This window comes from Camelina sativa, chromosome 11 (assembly GCF_030686135.1).
Source record: "Camelina sativa cultivar CO46 ecotype springtype chromosome 11, ASM3068613v1".
NCBI classification, from domain to species: domain Eukaryota; kingdom Viridiplantae; phylum Streptophyta; class Magnoliopsida; order Brassicales; family Brassicaceae; genus Camelina; species Camelina sativa.
The window spans coordinates 13,924,845-13,941,430 of record NC_141890.1 but is presented as its reverse complement, the minus strand read 5'-3'; the positions used below and the strand labels follow the sequence as shown (position 1 = coordinate 13,941,430).

General features: G+C 35.2%; 5 protein-coding genes across 6 annotated transcripts; 1 reads left to right on the top strand and 4 right to left on the bottom strand.

Moving 5' to 3' along the window:
* Nucleotides 1-2,395: 2,395 nt before the first annotated feature.
* Nucleotides 2,396-3,091, bottom strand: LOC147933953 (uncharacterized). The gene has a single exon (XM_087472405.1). The coding sequence runs from the start codon at nucleotides 3,089-3,091 to the stop codon at nucleotides 2,396-2,398; it is 696 nt and encodes a 231-aa protein (XP_087328531.1).
* A 1,709-nt stretch (nucleotides 3,092-4,800) lies between these two features.
* Nucleotides 4,801-6,417, top strand: LOC104723423 (homeobox-leucine zipper protein HAT4). The gene is made up of 4 exons (XM_010441797.3): nucleotides 4,801-5,159; nucleotides 5,283-5,584; nucleotides 5,773-5,852; nucleotides 5,950-6,417. The coding sequence occupies exons 1-4, from the start codon at nucleotides 4,817-4,819 to the stop codon at nucleotides 6,272-6,274; spliced, it is 1,050 nt and encodes a 349-aa protein (XP_010440099.2). The 5' UTR covers nucleotides 4,801-4,816; the 3' UTR covers nucleotides 6,275-6,417.
* Nucleotides 6,418-7,535: 1,118 nt separating this feature from the next.
* Nucleotides 7,536-9,331, bottom strand: LOC104723422 (uncharacterized). The gene has a single exon (XM_010441796.3). It carries the CDS (start codon nucleotides 9,108-9,110, stop codon nucleotides 7,716-7,718), a length of 1,395 nt encoding a protein of 464 aa, XP_010440098.2. The 5' UTR covers nucleotides 9,111-9,331; the 3' UTR covers nucleotides 7,536-7,715.
* Nucleotides 9,332-11,577: 2,246 nt separating this feature from the next.
* Nucleotides 11,578-13,661, bottom strand: LOC104723421 (putative enoyl-CoA hydratase 2, mitochondrial). The gene is made up of 7 exons (XM_010441795.3): nucleotides 13,283-13,661; nucleotides 12,941-13,110; nucleotides 12,763-12,837; nucleotides 12,451-12,541; nucleotides 12,312-12,363; nucleotides 12,115-12,218; nucleotides 11,578-12,010 (listed from the first exon to the last, which is right to left on the bottom strand). The coding sequence occupies exons 1-7, from the start codon at nucleotides 13,440-13,442 to the stop codon at nucleotides 11,757-11,759; spliced, it is 906 nt and encodes a 301-aa protein (XP_010440097.2). The 5' UTR covers nucleotides 13,443-13,661; the 3' UTR covers nucleotides 11,578-11,756.
* Nucleotides 13,662-13,741: 80 nt separating this feature from the next.
* Nucleotides 13,742-16,160, bottom strand: LOC104727984 (uncharacterized). 2 transcript variants are annotated; one of them, XM_087474259.1, is made up of 8 exons: nucleotides 16,018-16,160; nucleotides 15,849-15,888; nucleotides 15,642-15,745; nucleotides 15,510-15,540; nucleotides 15,236-15,423; nucleotides 15,092-15,128; nucleotides 14,708-14,955; nucleotides 13,742-14,482 (listed from the first exon to the last, which is right to left on the bottom strand). In XM_087474259.1, exons 1-8 carry the CDS (start codon nucleotides 16,039-16,041, stop codon nucleotides 13,850-13,852), a joined length of 1,305 nt encoding a protein of 434 aa, XP_087330385.1. In that variant the 5' UTR covers nucleotides 16,042-16,160; the 3' UTR covers nucleotides 13,742-13,849. The 2 variants fall into 2 exon arrangements, with proteins under 2 accessions (XP_087330385.1, XP_087330384.1); XM_087474258.1 differs by having other exon boundaries at nucleotides 15,092-15,152; nucleotides 16,018-16,159.
* Nucleotides 16,161-16,586: the final 426 nt, after the last annotated feature.

Here is a 16,586-nt window from a genome sequence, read left to right as displayed (position 1 = left end):
TTTGCTGTTTTTAGGGAAGAACCAAATTGTATCGTATCGTATGATTGTGAAGACTTCTTCTGTCGGCGCGTGATCCGACAATAGGACACGCGCGTATGTCTGAGTCACATGATTCGAGAGGCCTCGCACTGGCTCGTATCATATTTGGGTCCACGTGAATTTTCTTTATTTATTTATATATTTTTTTATATAAACTATTAGGCCACAACATACCGGTTCTTTAGCCAAATTTCTACATTTATAGAGAACGGGACACAATCCCTAATGTAATGGTACCTTGTATATTAAAAACTTACCATTAGCGACTACACTAAAATCATTTCACAATTTTTTTTCTTCTTACATTTGTTTTCTTCTTTCTCCCTTATGTAAAGAGTAAAATAGTTTTTTTCTCTTACAACCACAAAAATATACTCTTTAGAAATATATCTAGGTGGTTATCTATCGCCCTGAGTTCGACATCCCCGTATCCGGAAGAAAGTACGTGGAACTTGAAGTAGTTCTTCTTGCCGGGTTATGAAGCACAACTTTAGGAGTTCTGTTACGGTTTCGTTTAGGCAGTTTGACTTCTCAAGAGGAGGTTTTGAGTGTCGATGGTTGGCCGAGGGCATCTTTGATACGTTCTATCAAAGGATTTCTGGAGTTCTGGTTTCCTTGGTTGGTTCGATATGTCTCCATATTATCAGTTTCATGTAGTCTTTATCTTGTATTTGTTAGAGGTTTTCTATGGTGTTATTGTAGTATTTAGCCTGTTGTTGCTTTTCTTTTATAGGATTTTAGAATTTAGTGATATCTTTTTCTTTCTCCAGCTTTAGTCTCAAGAGATATATCTTTCATCCGCCTCTATATGTATGTATTTCACAAAATTTCACTTTGGTATTATTAATAACATCATATGACAAAAATATATATATATATATATATATATTTTATAAAATTTCACCCTTCCTATAAAATAACACTTTGGTAAAAATGTCACCATAAATTTCTGCACCCCCACGTGAACTCCACCTCTATTTTTTTTTTTATAACTTTTTGATAGACGACAAAAGTTTTAAACTAAATTTTGTAGTCATTTATGTAAGATCAACAGTTGTGAAGGTTTGTTTATTGAGTTGTACAGACGTTTTCGAAATTCTTCGGGCCATTCATTTAATTAAGTATGTCATTATGTGGTTGATGTGTTCAAATTGTTTTTTGATTTTAACATTGTGTATCCAATTTTTTTTTTATCAAAAACCAGCTAATTATAACAAATTATTTTTAAATTTTATTCCAACTATTTTAATATCTACATCAATAGAAACGAATTAACAGGATATATCAAAAGAAATAAAATATAATATGTTAGTTACGTTTTAATTTGTGTGAAAAATATTTAAACAACGAATAATTTGAAACAAAAAATATATGTAATTATGTATTAATTTTAATAGAACAAAACTTTCAATTAATTTCAAATACACAATTTAGTCCATATATTTGAAATTAATTAACGAAATTATTACTTTTTCGTCAAAGAAGAAAAAAGAAGTTTTTTTTCTGAATCATAAAAAAAAATATTTAATGAAAATAAATTACTTTTTTTTATTAGAACCAAAGAAAATAAAAATAAAAAGGAAACTTCTCTCAAAATCTGGCTCTTAATATATAATGTGACTGTGACTATTTTACATCGCATATAAGAAGAAAAAAAGGACCCACATTGATTATAGAAATCAGATGGACGAAAAGTTTGTGTGTCTGATTCCAATCATATTGATCCAAAAATTCTCTTCTTTCATATACCTATTTTTTTTTATGCTGGATTAAGTGGGGGCCAAGGCCAACCATGAATACGTTTTCTCAACCATTTGATCTTTTGTTTTCTCAGCTTTTAGTCGTGGCCGTTGATTTTATTTCAATCTCTATAATCATTCCTGTATAGCTAGCAGCGTGTCACTGGGACCTTCTTCACTGTGTCTCCACCAATGCTGAAATTAATATCCCCTTTAAGGATTTGGAAGCAAGCAAAAAAATCTTGTTGCAACTAACTAAATTAAAAGGATATCTCAGACTTTTCATGATAAAAAGAATGGTCAAGACTCGCGATACATGTTAAATCATTCAATTGGTTGGGTCATTTATAAATGATTTGACAAGTAACCAGTTGATTAAAACAAAATATTCAATGATTTCTCATTACAACCTTTATCTAATCATGCTTTATGTACTTATTAATTCTAAACTTTGAATTCTAAAAGTTGAATAAAACCCTGTATATGAATATGTGTATTTTTTGTGATATATACATGCACAATTGCACATATACGAGTGTGCCAATATTTTATAAAAATGTATATGTAAAGTTACACGATTATATAGCATACTTTTTTTTGACAACAATAGAATCAACTCATACGAGCCAATTTGGAAGAAAATAGTTCATCAACATAACATGTAGTGACAGTCGCGCTTGACGAGCCAGGGAATCCGCTATTACATTCGCATTACGAGGAACTAGAGATAGAGAGAAAGAAGAAAACTCCGCTTGATCTATCTTGATGTCGTCGAGGTAGGGTGTGAAAGCTGACCAGTCGTAAGGAGAAGACACCATTTTCACCAAGTCAGAACAGTCCGTATAGAAAGCCACGTCCCGGTAGTCGTGTCCGATCATGCACCACATAACCCAAATAAAAGCTTCTACTTCAGCATGAAGTGGAGACAAACTTCGTCGGAAATTGGTTGCTCCCATATCTGACCTCGAATCTTGAGGGGAAGAACAAACCCAACCTGCACCTGCAAAAGCATCAGTCGCTTTCCAAGAGCCATCAACGAAACACCGATAACCTGTAAAGGAGGTAGGCAGGGTACGTGTGAGCTCCCTTTGTCTAGGATTAGGGACAAGCGGAGTATGGGGATGATCCTCATCCTCAACCTCCACCTGGGCCTGCAACCAGACATTCGCCTCACCCTCCACCAACCGAACTACATCCAGTGGATTATCCATCACATCTTCAAATACACGAACATTTCGCGCTTTCCAAATATACCACATAAGCCACGAGAAAGCTATTATCTGAAAACCCGGGTTAGAAGAACCAATCCACATTAGCGTACATAGACTCCGTCGGAAAAGAACCAAAACCTACAGGAACCTGAGCTAAAGCCCATACCTAGCGAGCCAATAGACACCGGAAAATAACATGATTAATTGTTTTTTCCTCAGCCTTACACCGTACACACAGTGAATCACACGCATACTCTGATGTTGGTGATATATAATTTATCGTTCAACTATGACCAAAAAAGCAAAAAACAAAAACTATGACCAAAATATAGTAGTTTTTGTGTTAAGATCGTTGTTAGTCTTGGTCATCATCATCATGTGAATTTAGATTTGATAAAATCGTATAGTTGGAAAAAGGTAATAATTTCGCTTTGAACCAAAACAATTCTGTTTTCTTTTTTTTTGTAATTATGATAATCACTACTGCTCAGACAAACACGTCTATGGTATACACATACATACTCTCATTAGTCATAAACACCATTATAAGTTGTCGATAAGTTTAATAATTTGATTTTCTGGTACAATCTACTGTTTTTTGGTCATTAATTAAGTAGTTCAACGACAAAAGTAAAAACTCATGCGGTCGACCCATGCCATGCGTTAGAGAACAAGAAAATCTGAAAAAGAAGTTTGAATTCTTTATTTTTTTTTTCATAAAAAGAAGTTTGAATTTAATTCAACCGTTTTGTTTAGTTGTTCTTTAATTTTTTTTTTCTCAGTGATGATGCTTCAAAAGTAAAAGTTTTTGAAAGTATGCAACAAAGCGTGACTCTTGGCCTTTAGAGCCATTAATAAGGGTAATCATTTTTTTATACTCTTTCTCGACAATAGCAATAAAAACGATTTAGCATTATCATTTCTACCTTTAAAAATTCCATAAAAATAAAGTCAAATCTTGGCAAAAACTTGATAAATTCCTAGAATGTTACTAGTATGAAACTTTGACTGAACAAATATATTAGCTGTACATGGTAATTTATAAGGTATATAATTTTGTTTGGGTGTAGATAGTATAGTGGAAAGAATATGAAATGTCCAATGTTAATACATTTCAAAGAGGATTTGCAAGTTTTGTTTGACTAGTTCATATCTTCTCATGACCCAACAATCTAGTCACGTTATAAACCAGACCATTTGATTGAAAAAGAAAACGAAAAGTAATACTACATGCAAGCAATTGAAAACAATGTAAACCAAATCAAAATAAAATAATGATTGTTAGATTTTGTTCTAGTCATAATTTGTTTGTTAGTTAAGACTAAAGAGGAAGATGTCGACTAAAAGTCATATGAATATATCCTACAAAATGAACTATTAATGATAGTTTGAACTTTCAAATCATCTTTGACTGAGAAATTTTGATGTTATACATTAATATCAACATTAATCATTAATGGTGTGACTATAATTATTATTTTATCATACAACTATTTTTTTAGATTTGATTAGGTTGAGAGAGTTTAAGAGGGGGACAAAGAAGCAAAGTTTCTGAATTATTCCCTCCGTTTTAAAATATAAGATGTTTTAACTAAAATACGCAGATTAAAAAGTTTAAACTTTTAACAAATTCAACCAATCAGAAACAATACTGCATAATATAAAATACTAAAGTAATCTAAAAGTTGCATAGAAACTTGAAAAATCTTATATTATGAAACAAAAAACTTTTCTAAAACATCTTATATTTTGAAACAAAGGGAGTATAAAATTATTTGATTGAACCAAAGTATCAATAATTAATTGACTCAGCTAAGTCACACACTCATGATTGGAAAAATAAAATTTTTAAAAATATATTCTCTCTCTCTACCTCTCTATATTAACTCTTCTCCTTCTTCCTTATACTTGCCCATTCATCTCTCTCTCTCTCTCAAAAGAAAAAAAAGCAGGAAACTTTATTGCAAAAACAGAGTCTTTCTTGTTGTTGTTCTTGAGAAAAAGAAGATGATGTTGGAGAAAGACGACTTGGGTTTAAGCTTAGGCTTGAATTATCAAAAGAAACAGATGAATCTCAACTCAAATCCCTCTGTTGTTTCTGTTACTCCTTCTTCTTCTTCTTTTGGATTACCCCGTAGATCCTCCTGGAACGAGAGTTTTACTTCTTCAGGTATATACTTCATATCTTTCTCTGTTTTTTTTAATTTTCCCCGAGAAAAAATATTCATTTTCCAGGAAAAACTCAGCAAAGTCTCACTTTTTTAATTCTTTCTTGCTAATGTTATGCATGCAGTTCCAAACTCAGATTCATCTCAAAAAGAAACAAGAACCTTCATCCGTGGATTCGACGTGAACAGACCACCCTCGACGGCCGAATACGGAGACGAAGACGCCGGTGTATCTTCACCTAACAGCACAGTCTCAAGCTCTACCGGAAAAAGAAGCGAGAGAGAAGAAGATACAGATCCACAAGGCTCAAGAGGAGGAATCAGTGACGATGAAGACGGCGATAACTCCAGGAAAAAACTTAGACTCTCCAAAGATCAATCTGCTATTCTCGAAGAAACCTTCAAAGATCACAGTACTCTCAATCCGGTAAAATAAATTCACATCATTGTATTCAACGAGACTATTATTACTTGTTGACGAGAAAAAAAAAAAACATTTCTACTAGTAGTAGTATTGGTTTTGGTAACTCATAATAAATGCAGATATTAATTTGTTAATGGCATTTTCGTAAATTTCGACTGATCCAAGGTTGTTTTCAACTTTTTTGTTTACAGAAGCAGAAGCAAGCATTGGCTAAGCAACTAGGATTAAGAGCTAGACAAGTGGAAGTTTGGTTTCAGAACAGACGAGCTAGGTAAGATAAACCCAAAAAAATAAAACACATCTCTGTTTCCCGATTTGCCCCTGATTTATCGATTTGCTAATATGGGTGTTTTGGTAAATAATAACAGAACAAAGCTTAAGCAGACGGAGGTTGACTGTGAGTTTTTACGGCGATGCTGCGAGAATCTAACGGAAGAGAACCGTAGGCTACAGAAAGAAGTAACGGAGTTAAGGGCACTTAAGCTCTCTCCTCAGTTCTACATGCACATGAGCCCACCAACCACGTTGACCATGTGCCCTTCGTGCGAACACGTGTCGGTCCCTCCACCACCACAACCACCTCAGGCTGCAACGTCAGCGCACCACCGAGGGTCGTTGCCGGTCAATGCTTGGGCTCCTGCTGCGAGGATATCTCACGGCCTGACTTTTGACGCTCTTCGTCCTCGGTCCTAAGTCTTTTTTTACTTGGCAACCGAAGGGTGTTTTGGTCATTTTATTTAAGTTTCAGGGACCAGAATGCATGTATGTAGCTGTTAACATGTATGTATTTTTAGAAAGAAGAAAAAACAGATTAATATTTTTGTTGATTATTAAAACCAACATGTTCATGCTAACGAGTAACAACAAATGTCTACAGCCATATTTATCCGATATATTTTCTTATAAACATCAAAATCAGAAATTATCCGATATTGCGACTTGAAATCATTTTTTTTGTTTTGTTGCAATATATTTTTTTTTTGCAATAATTATTTTGGACAACTATGACAAGAAAATTTATTGCGATAATAATAATTAGAGTCTAGCGACAACAAAGGAATATACATTTTGATGTAGGAAATGAAAAAAACAAATGGTCCAAACTGTTTCATTTGGCGTATGTTAAAATACTAAATAGTGAACAAAAATAGTTGAAATGTGTACTTGTTTTCAGCCTATTTAATTTTGTTAATAGTTGAATTATTTAAAAGTTCGACTATGTATAGGTTGGGCCAAAATCTACTGGTGAATTGGTACCATTTCATCTTGCAACTGAGGATATTACCATATGGTCGTACATGAGTATGGGTCGAGAGTTTAGGCCTTATTGAAATGGAGGTTATGCTAATAGGCTACACTTCTTTCTTATCCACCCACTTAGCCCAAATATAAATGTTTTGATACAACAATTGATGATTTTCACGTGGAATCGACACTTCATGAGCGGAGATTTGTACCCGGGCTGGATGGATATGACGAGGAGATTATCCCGGTAAAGAGCCCGAAAACAATCGGGAGATCCTTGCACCTAGTATTTGCACCATCAGGTCGATAGGTAGTGTCATCTCAAAGAGACATCAAGGCCTAGAACTAGAACATTCACATCCCAAAGAAAAATGTGTCTTGTACTCTTGTTCAAAGAGCTCATTTCGATGGTGTTTCAATCAGACTGCTCTGAGATGCTGAATGCTACATGTCAGATTGGCAAGCCTTTTCCCACGAGTTAGATAAATTTTCTTACTTTAGGGATACGTTTAACGTTTTTGGATGTATTTGATTCTTGTTGTGATAATATCCGTATTAACTGGCTTTCTATGTAAGCAACTTGGTATTAGACTGACTCTCTTTGGAGACAAGCCTCATCTCATTCTCATCAGATCATTAATCTATGAAGCTTTTCGCCGCAAAGAAAAAACCTTAATAAGATCTTCATGTGAAAAAATGCATAAAGAGAGATAGAAAGAAGGGTATCTTCAATCTGAGTTTGTAATTCACATACATCTCCATTCCAGTTTTTATTTTCCTGGCTGAATAAAATGTAACAAAAATATTTGTTCTCCTTAATATTACAACCTTATGATGATAACCCCCAACATAAACTGAAATTGTATTTCTTTCCTATAATTACTACGTTCTACCTCGAAGCAGAGATCTTATTAGCAGATCTCTTGATAGACTCGATTCTCTGTAACCTAATCTGTTCTCTGAACTTTGCAATGAACTCATCTGCCTTCTTGTCTACGTCACTGACATTGTTGCTCTCACAAACTCCTTCTTCCTCTACTATCTTCTTCTCAACCTCGTCGTTGTGGATTTCATTTTCTCTTCTTCTATGCTCTTCATTCTCGAATTCTTCGTCTGCCTTGCTTCCCAAGTAACTTCTTTGATCATTCTTCTTCGTGTCTTGTTCCTTGGATGCCACGACTGGATCAGACCACCACACTTTTTTAGGAGAGTTTCTTCTCATCTTTTGCTCCAACGACTTTCTCCGTTCGCTACTTAATCTGAATTTCGTGGGAGGTGACTTGTAATACTCCACCGGAGGTGGTGGTGGTGGAGGTGGCGGAGGACGATGAAACTCACCTCCGCCTCCATATTTGGTCTTGTGAACTGATTCCCTCCGCTCAACCCTGTAAATTCCCGGTTGAACCTTTCTCGACGATGAGTTATAAAAAGCCGGTAGCGGCGGTGGAGGCGGAGGCGGAGGTGGCGGAGATGCAAGATTAGGTACAGGATTCGATTTTCTTGGAGAAGAGAGAGAAGAAGATGGTGTCAGATTCTTGATCAACGGCTGTGATTCAACTGTAGTCAGATTCTTAATGGACGGTAGTGATTCAATCTCCTTTGACGATGATGATGATCTTGACCTCCATGGAATCGGAGAAGGAAGCACATCACCGTTATCATCACCGAGAGTCTTCAAAATCTTTCTTTTGGATCTCACTTTATCCCATCGACCGGAGTTATCTCCGGAGGAATCAGGAACACGAGAATAGTTCAAGCTCCGAACAGGTAAAAGCAGAGGTTTGTCTCTGATCTCTGAACTAACTCGATCTACGAAACGAGTCTCAACCTCGTGGATTTTCATGTGGTACTTGTTCTTCCATGTCTGAAACTTACGGTGATCGCCGGAAGAATCATCGGACGGTTCAGATTCACTCTCGTGACCAACGTTAAAAACAGAGGATACTTCAAGAATCTTAGGGACATAGGAGTGCGAATTGTTGTTATGATGATGATCATCTTTGTTGTGATCACTATTGCTTAATCCTCCTCCTCCGTCGTAGTTACGGCGGCTGCTGAAGAGGCCGTAGGAGACGGCGATGCCGACGAAAATAAGGTGGAGAAGCTCGAGGAGTCTTGTTTGGTTAGCGAGCTCTGGCGTCTGAGAGAGGAAGACAGGTACGACGGCGCAGAGAACGGTGAGGATAAGAGCTTTGAGGATGAACCGAGAGTAGAATTTTGTAGGGTTATGTTCTTCTTTATTACCCAATTGGGTTGGTTTCTTCGAGCTTCTTGCTTCCACCATTGAAGAGAAAAAGTGAATGTTGTAGAGAGAAGTTTGTAAAGGTTCTTTATTTTGGTGATGAGAGAGAGAGAGAGAGAGAGAGAGAGAGAGATGAGTTAGTGGAAATGCTAAGACTTAGAGGTTAAGTTCTATTTTTTTTTTCCTACTATAAAAAATGTAAGAAGAAGAAAAAAGAGATTGAAGAGAACAAAATCTGAAATCCAACTTGATGTGTGAATTCACTACCAACTTTTTTTTTGGTTTCTAATACTATTCTAACGTTAAATTGATCACTGACAGCGACTAGAGAATCGCTACTTAAACTTGTCAAGAACATCCAAATGTTACATTAGAAAATTTGTAGTTTTATGGTCTTTATTAGTGCGTTAGATTATTATTATTTTCCAAATTTGATATAACGAATGTATAGTGCATGAACTACACAAGATGGAAACTGGATATTACAAAAATAATAATAACTATTAATGTTTATTGGTTTTAGTTTTAGGAGTGTATGAGTTGTAGAGGATATATATATATAAAAAATTACTGTTTCACTTTTGTGACGTCTAGAATTGTTTAACAAAGACTTGCTAGGCTGTATGATCACTTAACGAACGGCTAAATGACTTCTAGAACCAAATTTTTTTAGCATGTATGATATGTTAGTTAGAAGATGTTGAGAAAAAGGTCTATTACTAGTGTGTCCAATATACATATATGGAGCATATAATTGACCTCTAACCCAACAAAAATTCTTGTCTTAAACTAATTTTGTAACAGGAACATCAACACTCAAGAATGAGATGGTGTGGTTCGTCACACCGAAACAAAACAACCAATCAAAGACATACAGTATATGTAGCATGAAATTTAGATAATCAAAACAAATGGCACAACCATAATACCACCATACGATCGGTTCTAAATACTCAGAAAAAAAAATTAAGTTTTAAAAGACATTAATGATTAAAAACATTTAGAGAAATATGATTGTTGCATATAAGTTGTCAACCCTTACATAATCATAGGCCAAATTAAAATTAGCCCACTCAATAACCTATACAACCCATTCATGGTTGCCGACTTTAAAGAAAAAACGGAAAGTTTCCAACCTACGAGAAGAAAGGAAATCAGCTAGGAAAAGAGAAAATCAAGGGATAAAGCATAGGAAAATTTACAAAAAAAAAAGAGGAGAAGGATATATCAAAATTCAAAATTAACCTAGTGAATACGTGTATAAATATGGAGACTCTTCATTGGAGAAAGGGATAAGAAAAACTCATACCCTAGATCTAGATTCTAAGAGATTGATGATAGCTATGAGCCCTCCTTTCTCAAGTTTTTTTTTTTTTTTTCAGTTGAATCCTTTTTTTAGCAAAATTCTCCAAATCCCTAGATCAGTTTTCACTATCTAATAGTACTAGTTTAACAATTGACGTCGTATGTAGAAAATCAAAATATTTATCATCTTTTATAAGTTTAATAACTTTCGAAATTAGATGTTTGTTTTGATTCCCCACGGACGACGCCAAATTGTTAACTCGTATTTCAATCATGATCTACACCAGCCGATAATCTTGTTTGGTTGCATATATAATACAATTTAGAAAGCAAATTCTGAAAGTTTTTGGATGAAAAGGGTAGTAGAATAAACAGAGCAATTAATTGATAATACGTTTAGAGAATATGACAGAGAGTAGGTCGCGTAGGCATATGACCCTCGGAGGACTCTTGATTCTCTTCTTTTGGTTTATTTACGCTAAGCTTTATTTTCTTTTTAACGCAGCAGCACTTTGTCTGAAAACCCTAATTAAACACTAGCTAAATACAAGATCCTTCTAACATAATTACCACTGGACTTGGGAAGATAAAAAAATAAGGGACGATTCTTTTTCTTTAAGACCAAAACTTTGTCGATAAGGTATCTATACTTTCTGAATATAATCAACTTTGAAAATCGAAGAAAAAAAGGAATAGAACAAACGAATTTATCTTATTGTTATGTTGTTGAATTGTTAGGGTTTAAGATTTAGAATCTCTCAACACTAGACGTTTTAAAATTGTTATATGAATCCGACACTACTCGATAAATATTTTTTTCTTAGATGAATGGAAACATAGGTTTAATTAATATGGATTATGATTAGTCAAAGAATCACTAAAAAAAGTAAAAAATTAATTTAACAGGTCAAACTGAAAAAAGTGTCTAATCACGACCACATCATTTTGACACCACTTTGGTGGGGCGGTGGATCACTTGGTCGGCTACTTTTATCGACTCTTAATTAGTTTTTGTTTTGTTTTGTTGGGTTTACTTTTTCTTTGACAGTCAATTTTTATGTTTTTACACAACAAACTTCAAGAAGATGCATTTGTGAACTCAACAATTAGCTTAAAACATACGCATAAACCACTAGTTTTAAGTTTTGACCAACTTTAGTATTCTAGCTTGTGTGCTCTTTCGTCCTTTTTGGTTTTTCTATCCTTACACAAACACAAGCAGTGATATTTAAGTGTTTCTTGCTTACTGTGACATACACATAATTATAATCCTAAACCATTCGGGTTATAAACATCCACTGCAATGGTTATTGAAAGTTTGAAACTAAAGTTGACTGGACTCTAATGATGATTCATTCACTTGCAACTTGCAAGGTACGGTTTTCACTTGCCAGTGTAAAGAGGCTTGCGCTTCTCGGCAAAAGCAGCTAATCCTTCAAGACGATCTTGAGTATAAAGAAGCTGCTGATAACACATCTCTTCTACCCCCAAACCCGAACCTATATTCGTCTCTACTCCTTCATTAATCGCTTTCTTCGCCATCTTTATAGCCAATGGACCTTTTTCATTTATCTGCTGTGCCATTTCAATTGCTTTCTCATGAGCCTCACCTGCCGTAACACAAAGGTTCACAAGCCCTGCACCACAAAAAAAAGGAGTATATGAATCAATCCTTATTGGGTATATTGCCAAAACAAAACCACAAGTCGTTATAAGAAATGCAACTTGAATAGTCAAGGACCTTTAGTTGCAGCTTCTCTTGCATCAATCTTTCGACCTGTGAATATAAGTTCCTTTGATACCGATCTCCCAACCAGCCTCGAGAGCCTCTGTGTCCCACCAGCTCTACAGAGAAGCAAAGAGAAAAAACTTATCAGAGGAATGATAAGAAGGATAATAAGAGAAATCATTTGTCAAGAGTGATGAATTATTATATACCCAGGGATTATAGCAAGTCCTGTTTCAGGTAAGCCAAATACTGCATTCTCGCCTGAGAATTTCAATTTCCGAGTATTAACCATAATTGCTTCTCTTGGCCGGTTGATTATAATAAGAGTATGAACAGATATGTAAATACCGCAGATTCGAAGATCACAAGCTAGAGCCATTTCGAGTCCACCTCCCAGTGCCACCCCTTCTATTGCAGCAATAGTTGGGATACTCAGTACCTAGAAACATAAGTCTTTAAAGTCACTAAACACAAGTCTTCATATAAGAGTAGAACTACTATAAATTCCTTTTCACTACAAGTTGAAGACTACTGAATTCTGAATCTTGATAAAGCTGAGATAATTCTACAAATGTGGTATACATTAATTCCCAAAAATCTACCCACCAATGACAGTAGCAGCTAATCTATGAGCACCAACAAGGATAAATGAGAACATACCTCTATGAACGAGAACACGTAGCGCAACGAGTTGACATATGTGTGAACCTCAGATGGACTCATAGTTCTACGCTCCTGACATCCAAACAAATCATAACAAACCAGAAATTTTCAAGCATGGCTAAACAAATCGGTTATGAACATTCCGGGAGAAATGGTAGTGTAGTGACAAAACTACCTTCAGATCTGCACCAGCACAGAAAACTCCAGGAACCAGACTTTTGATCATGACAACCCTAGCTGAACTATCTTGATGTATAGACTCAAATGTGTTCTGGAGACTTTTCAGCATCTCGTTATTAATGGCGTTTTTGGCAACAGGCCTGTCTAGATTGACTTCGATTATACCTATAAATCATAAACACAAAGAAGTACTTTTTGTCATCTTTCCTTTAGCATCGATTTTGTCCAAACACTCTTAAGAAACCATTTCAGTAATCATCATCTACAGAAAATGAAAACTCAAAGAAACAAACCAATTCGACAAAGGGTGACAAGGAAAGGGCAAGGGTGAAATTACCGGAATCGGAACCAGAGAGACGATTAAGCTTGACAAATTCAGGCTGAGCGGTTTGGATTATAAGAGTCCGGCAGGTCTGAAGCATGTAATTACGGCTGAGATATGATTTTCCGGCTAATTGGAGCAAACTTTCTCGGCGGAGATACTTGACGAAGCTCATCTTCACCGACTCGGACCTGTGAACACACCCAAAGTTTTGATTTTTTTTTTTTTTTGCTTAAAGAGATTTGCTCTGTCCGAAGAAACGCTTCTTGGTCATGCAAGTTCTAGAGATCAAGAGAGAAACAATAAAGTAAACTAATTTAGGGGGAAAGCATCCTTATTGAGTACTAATTTGCTTCTTATTTATCATCATCATTCAACAACACCCATAGTCTCTGAAACAAGCTGTACCGGACATGACCGGTACAAATTCTATGCTCATTTTCAATTCCGGTTAATGCGTCTGGTTCGGGTTACTTATGGTTAGGCTCAGCTTATTATTAACATGGAGGAGGATTACAAAAGAGAAAGGAAAAGAATGCAATACAACATTGTTGGTGAAATGGTGAAGACTAATCAAAAGACTCAGACTTTATGTATCCATGCGTCAAGTCGAAGCTGCTTCAACGGTGGAACTATGTTCCTTTTGTTCTTCTGCGGGCAACGCCATTTTCCTGCGATCTCCTCTGCTCCAGAGGAGAACTGGTGATTCGACATTTCTCCCAAAACTCTTCTCTTCTTCTTTCTTTCCTCCTCAGCGATATTCTTTAACTCTTTACTTCTAGAACATTCCACTTGAACTCTTGTATTTGGTTTCATCATGGAACGATGGCCTCGTGCTTCTTTGAATCTTGCCTTTTTCGTTGCCACAAATCCAGCTTCAGTGCTTTGTCCATGATGAACATTTTCCTTGTCATCTGAGTCTTGCTCTATTGAAGACTTTTGTCTGTTGGAGTTCATGGAAATGGTTTCTTGGATATGATTAGGTCTCAGCTCATGTAAAGAAGATTCGTTCTTCGAGGGTGATTTACGTTTTTGGTTGTACCGGGAAACTTCGGGGTTAATCTTTGCTTCTTCTTTTGGTTCACAGCATAACGGTTCCTGCTCGAAGCTTGATTTTGGTTTCACTTCTTTCTCTGAGGCATTGAACAATCTAACTGAGAACTGCTTTTCCATTTCTTGGTCTGAATAAGCATTGTCTGATGAGACCTCCTTGGCCTAACATGTAGAATCGAGAAAGAGTCAGTGAGAACTAACAAAATCTAGAGTCAACCCAGCAAAACTGTGCAATTGATAGTAAATGACAACTGGATTTCATCTAATTTAAAAATTCTCCACACAAGTTTCTTTCTTTAGATTACAGATGTTGTGGCAAGCTTGCATACTATCTAATGCGCAGTAATGATTTCTCAATGTTTAGATGGTTCAAGAACATTTACTCACCGTCTCTGTGGCAATGGTATCCTTGTAGTAATCATTTGAATTTAACCTGCCAAGACCAACAGTCTTTTGCTTGCTCTTAATTTTTCGAAAAATACCAGAACCATTTCTGTCCTCTGTGTCACTCTCGTCAACGATTAACTCATCTTTCTCAAAAGAAGAAAATCCAAGTTCATCATGAGTGTCTGAAAGTGAAAGCTGAGGAGATTGATACTCATAGCTTGGAAACCAGTTTCTGACATCAGGAGGCTCTATAATAGAACAAGACATAAAACATGTAAGATTCAACTCTACAGTTTTTAACTATAAAACTGGGTCACTCAATAATAACACATTTCAAGAAAGCAAACATCAATAACATATACAAAAAAAACTGGCTTTACTCACCCGAAATAAAAGACAGGGACTGAGAGAAATCTGTATCCTGTAAGGAGACCAAGTCATCAGCCTGATAGAAAGAAAAATAACAGCAGATAATGAGAAACAATAAGCATAACAGCTAAGGAAAAATAGATTCAATTGCAATAATACCTTTGTAGAAGAAGAGACAAGTTCTTGCTCAAATAACCTAGGACAGACATCGGTTCTTTCAATACCTGTTTCGGTCTCCTTAATACATACACTTTCTCCAGGAAGAGACAATTCAAAACCATCACTTGTATCCAGCAATGGCGATTCATAGACATAGCTCGGAAACCAGTTTCTGACATCAGGAGGTTCTGAGAAGCAAATGGATTCAAAGTTACAAACAAAAATCCATCAATAGCCACATGATCAAGAACTTTAACCAAAATAGAAAGATTACCAGAAGGAAGTGATTCAGAGTGATCTGAAATCTGCCAAAAAAAAAAAAAAAAAAAAACAAGAAATTTATAAAAAGGGTTTTAACCAAAAAAAAAAAAAAAAAAAACCTAAAATGGTGAGATATTATGATCACCTGTTTCACCACAATTACTTCGTTTTCAATGTCGTTGATTGAAGAACATGATGGTACCGATTCATAGACATAACTGGGAAACCAGTTCCTAATATCTGGTGGTTCTGTACGAAATTACCCAAAAAATTGAAAAAAAAATGTTAGGAAAAACCTTGAATTTGCAATAAGAGAGATATTATTAGACCCAGTAAATTAATTATTACTCACCGGAAATGGGAGATAATGAATCGGAGTATCCAGGTTCCTCCTATAAAATATTAACACGGAGATTTCAAAATAAAATAAATCGAAACTAGAATCCAGAAATTTCAGCAACAAATTCATAAAAATGCGAACACAAAGGAGTAAGGAAATGATACAGAAATAAACTTCTCACCACTACTGAGCTAAAGTTCTCCATTGGAGCTCTCCGCTTCGTCTCTCTCTTTCTCAATTTTTTATTTTTATTTTTTTATTTTATTCGTTTTGAGTCTGCAAATCTGAGACTGAGAGGTTTGTTTTTTGCGTTTTCATTTTTTCAATGGTTTCGCGCGCTAATTTTCTTTTTAAGATTATTTGGGAGCGGAAAAACATAATTTAGTATTGGACCTTATTTTTCATTATGAGTGCGCCTATAGTTTAATACGATGATTAATTTAAAAGGCCTTTTGGGCTATTCAATTTAATTAGGGGAAAAATGAGATTTATTTCTTCGTATTATTATTAACTTTTTTTCTTTCTTTTTCCAATTGTATATATTTTGGGGATTTCTCGTTTTAATTTATTCGTTTTATAAAAAGACTTTTTTTTTTCTTCAATTTTTGTATTTTTTATATAACGAATATAGTAGAGGATTTTGTTTCCATTTTATTTCTTTCTTTTATTTGAGGATTTTTTTTCTCCTTTTTATTTCTTCTTCTCTATTAGAGGATTTTTTTCTTCTTTTTATTTTTTGTTAGGGGATTT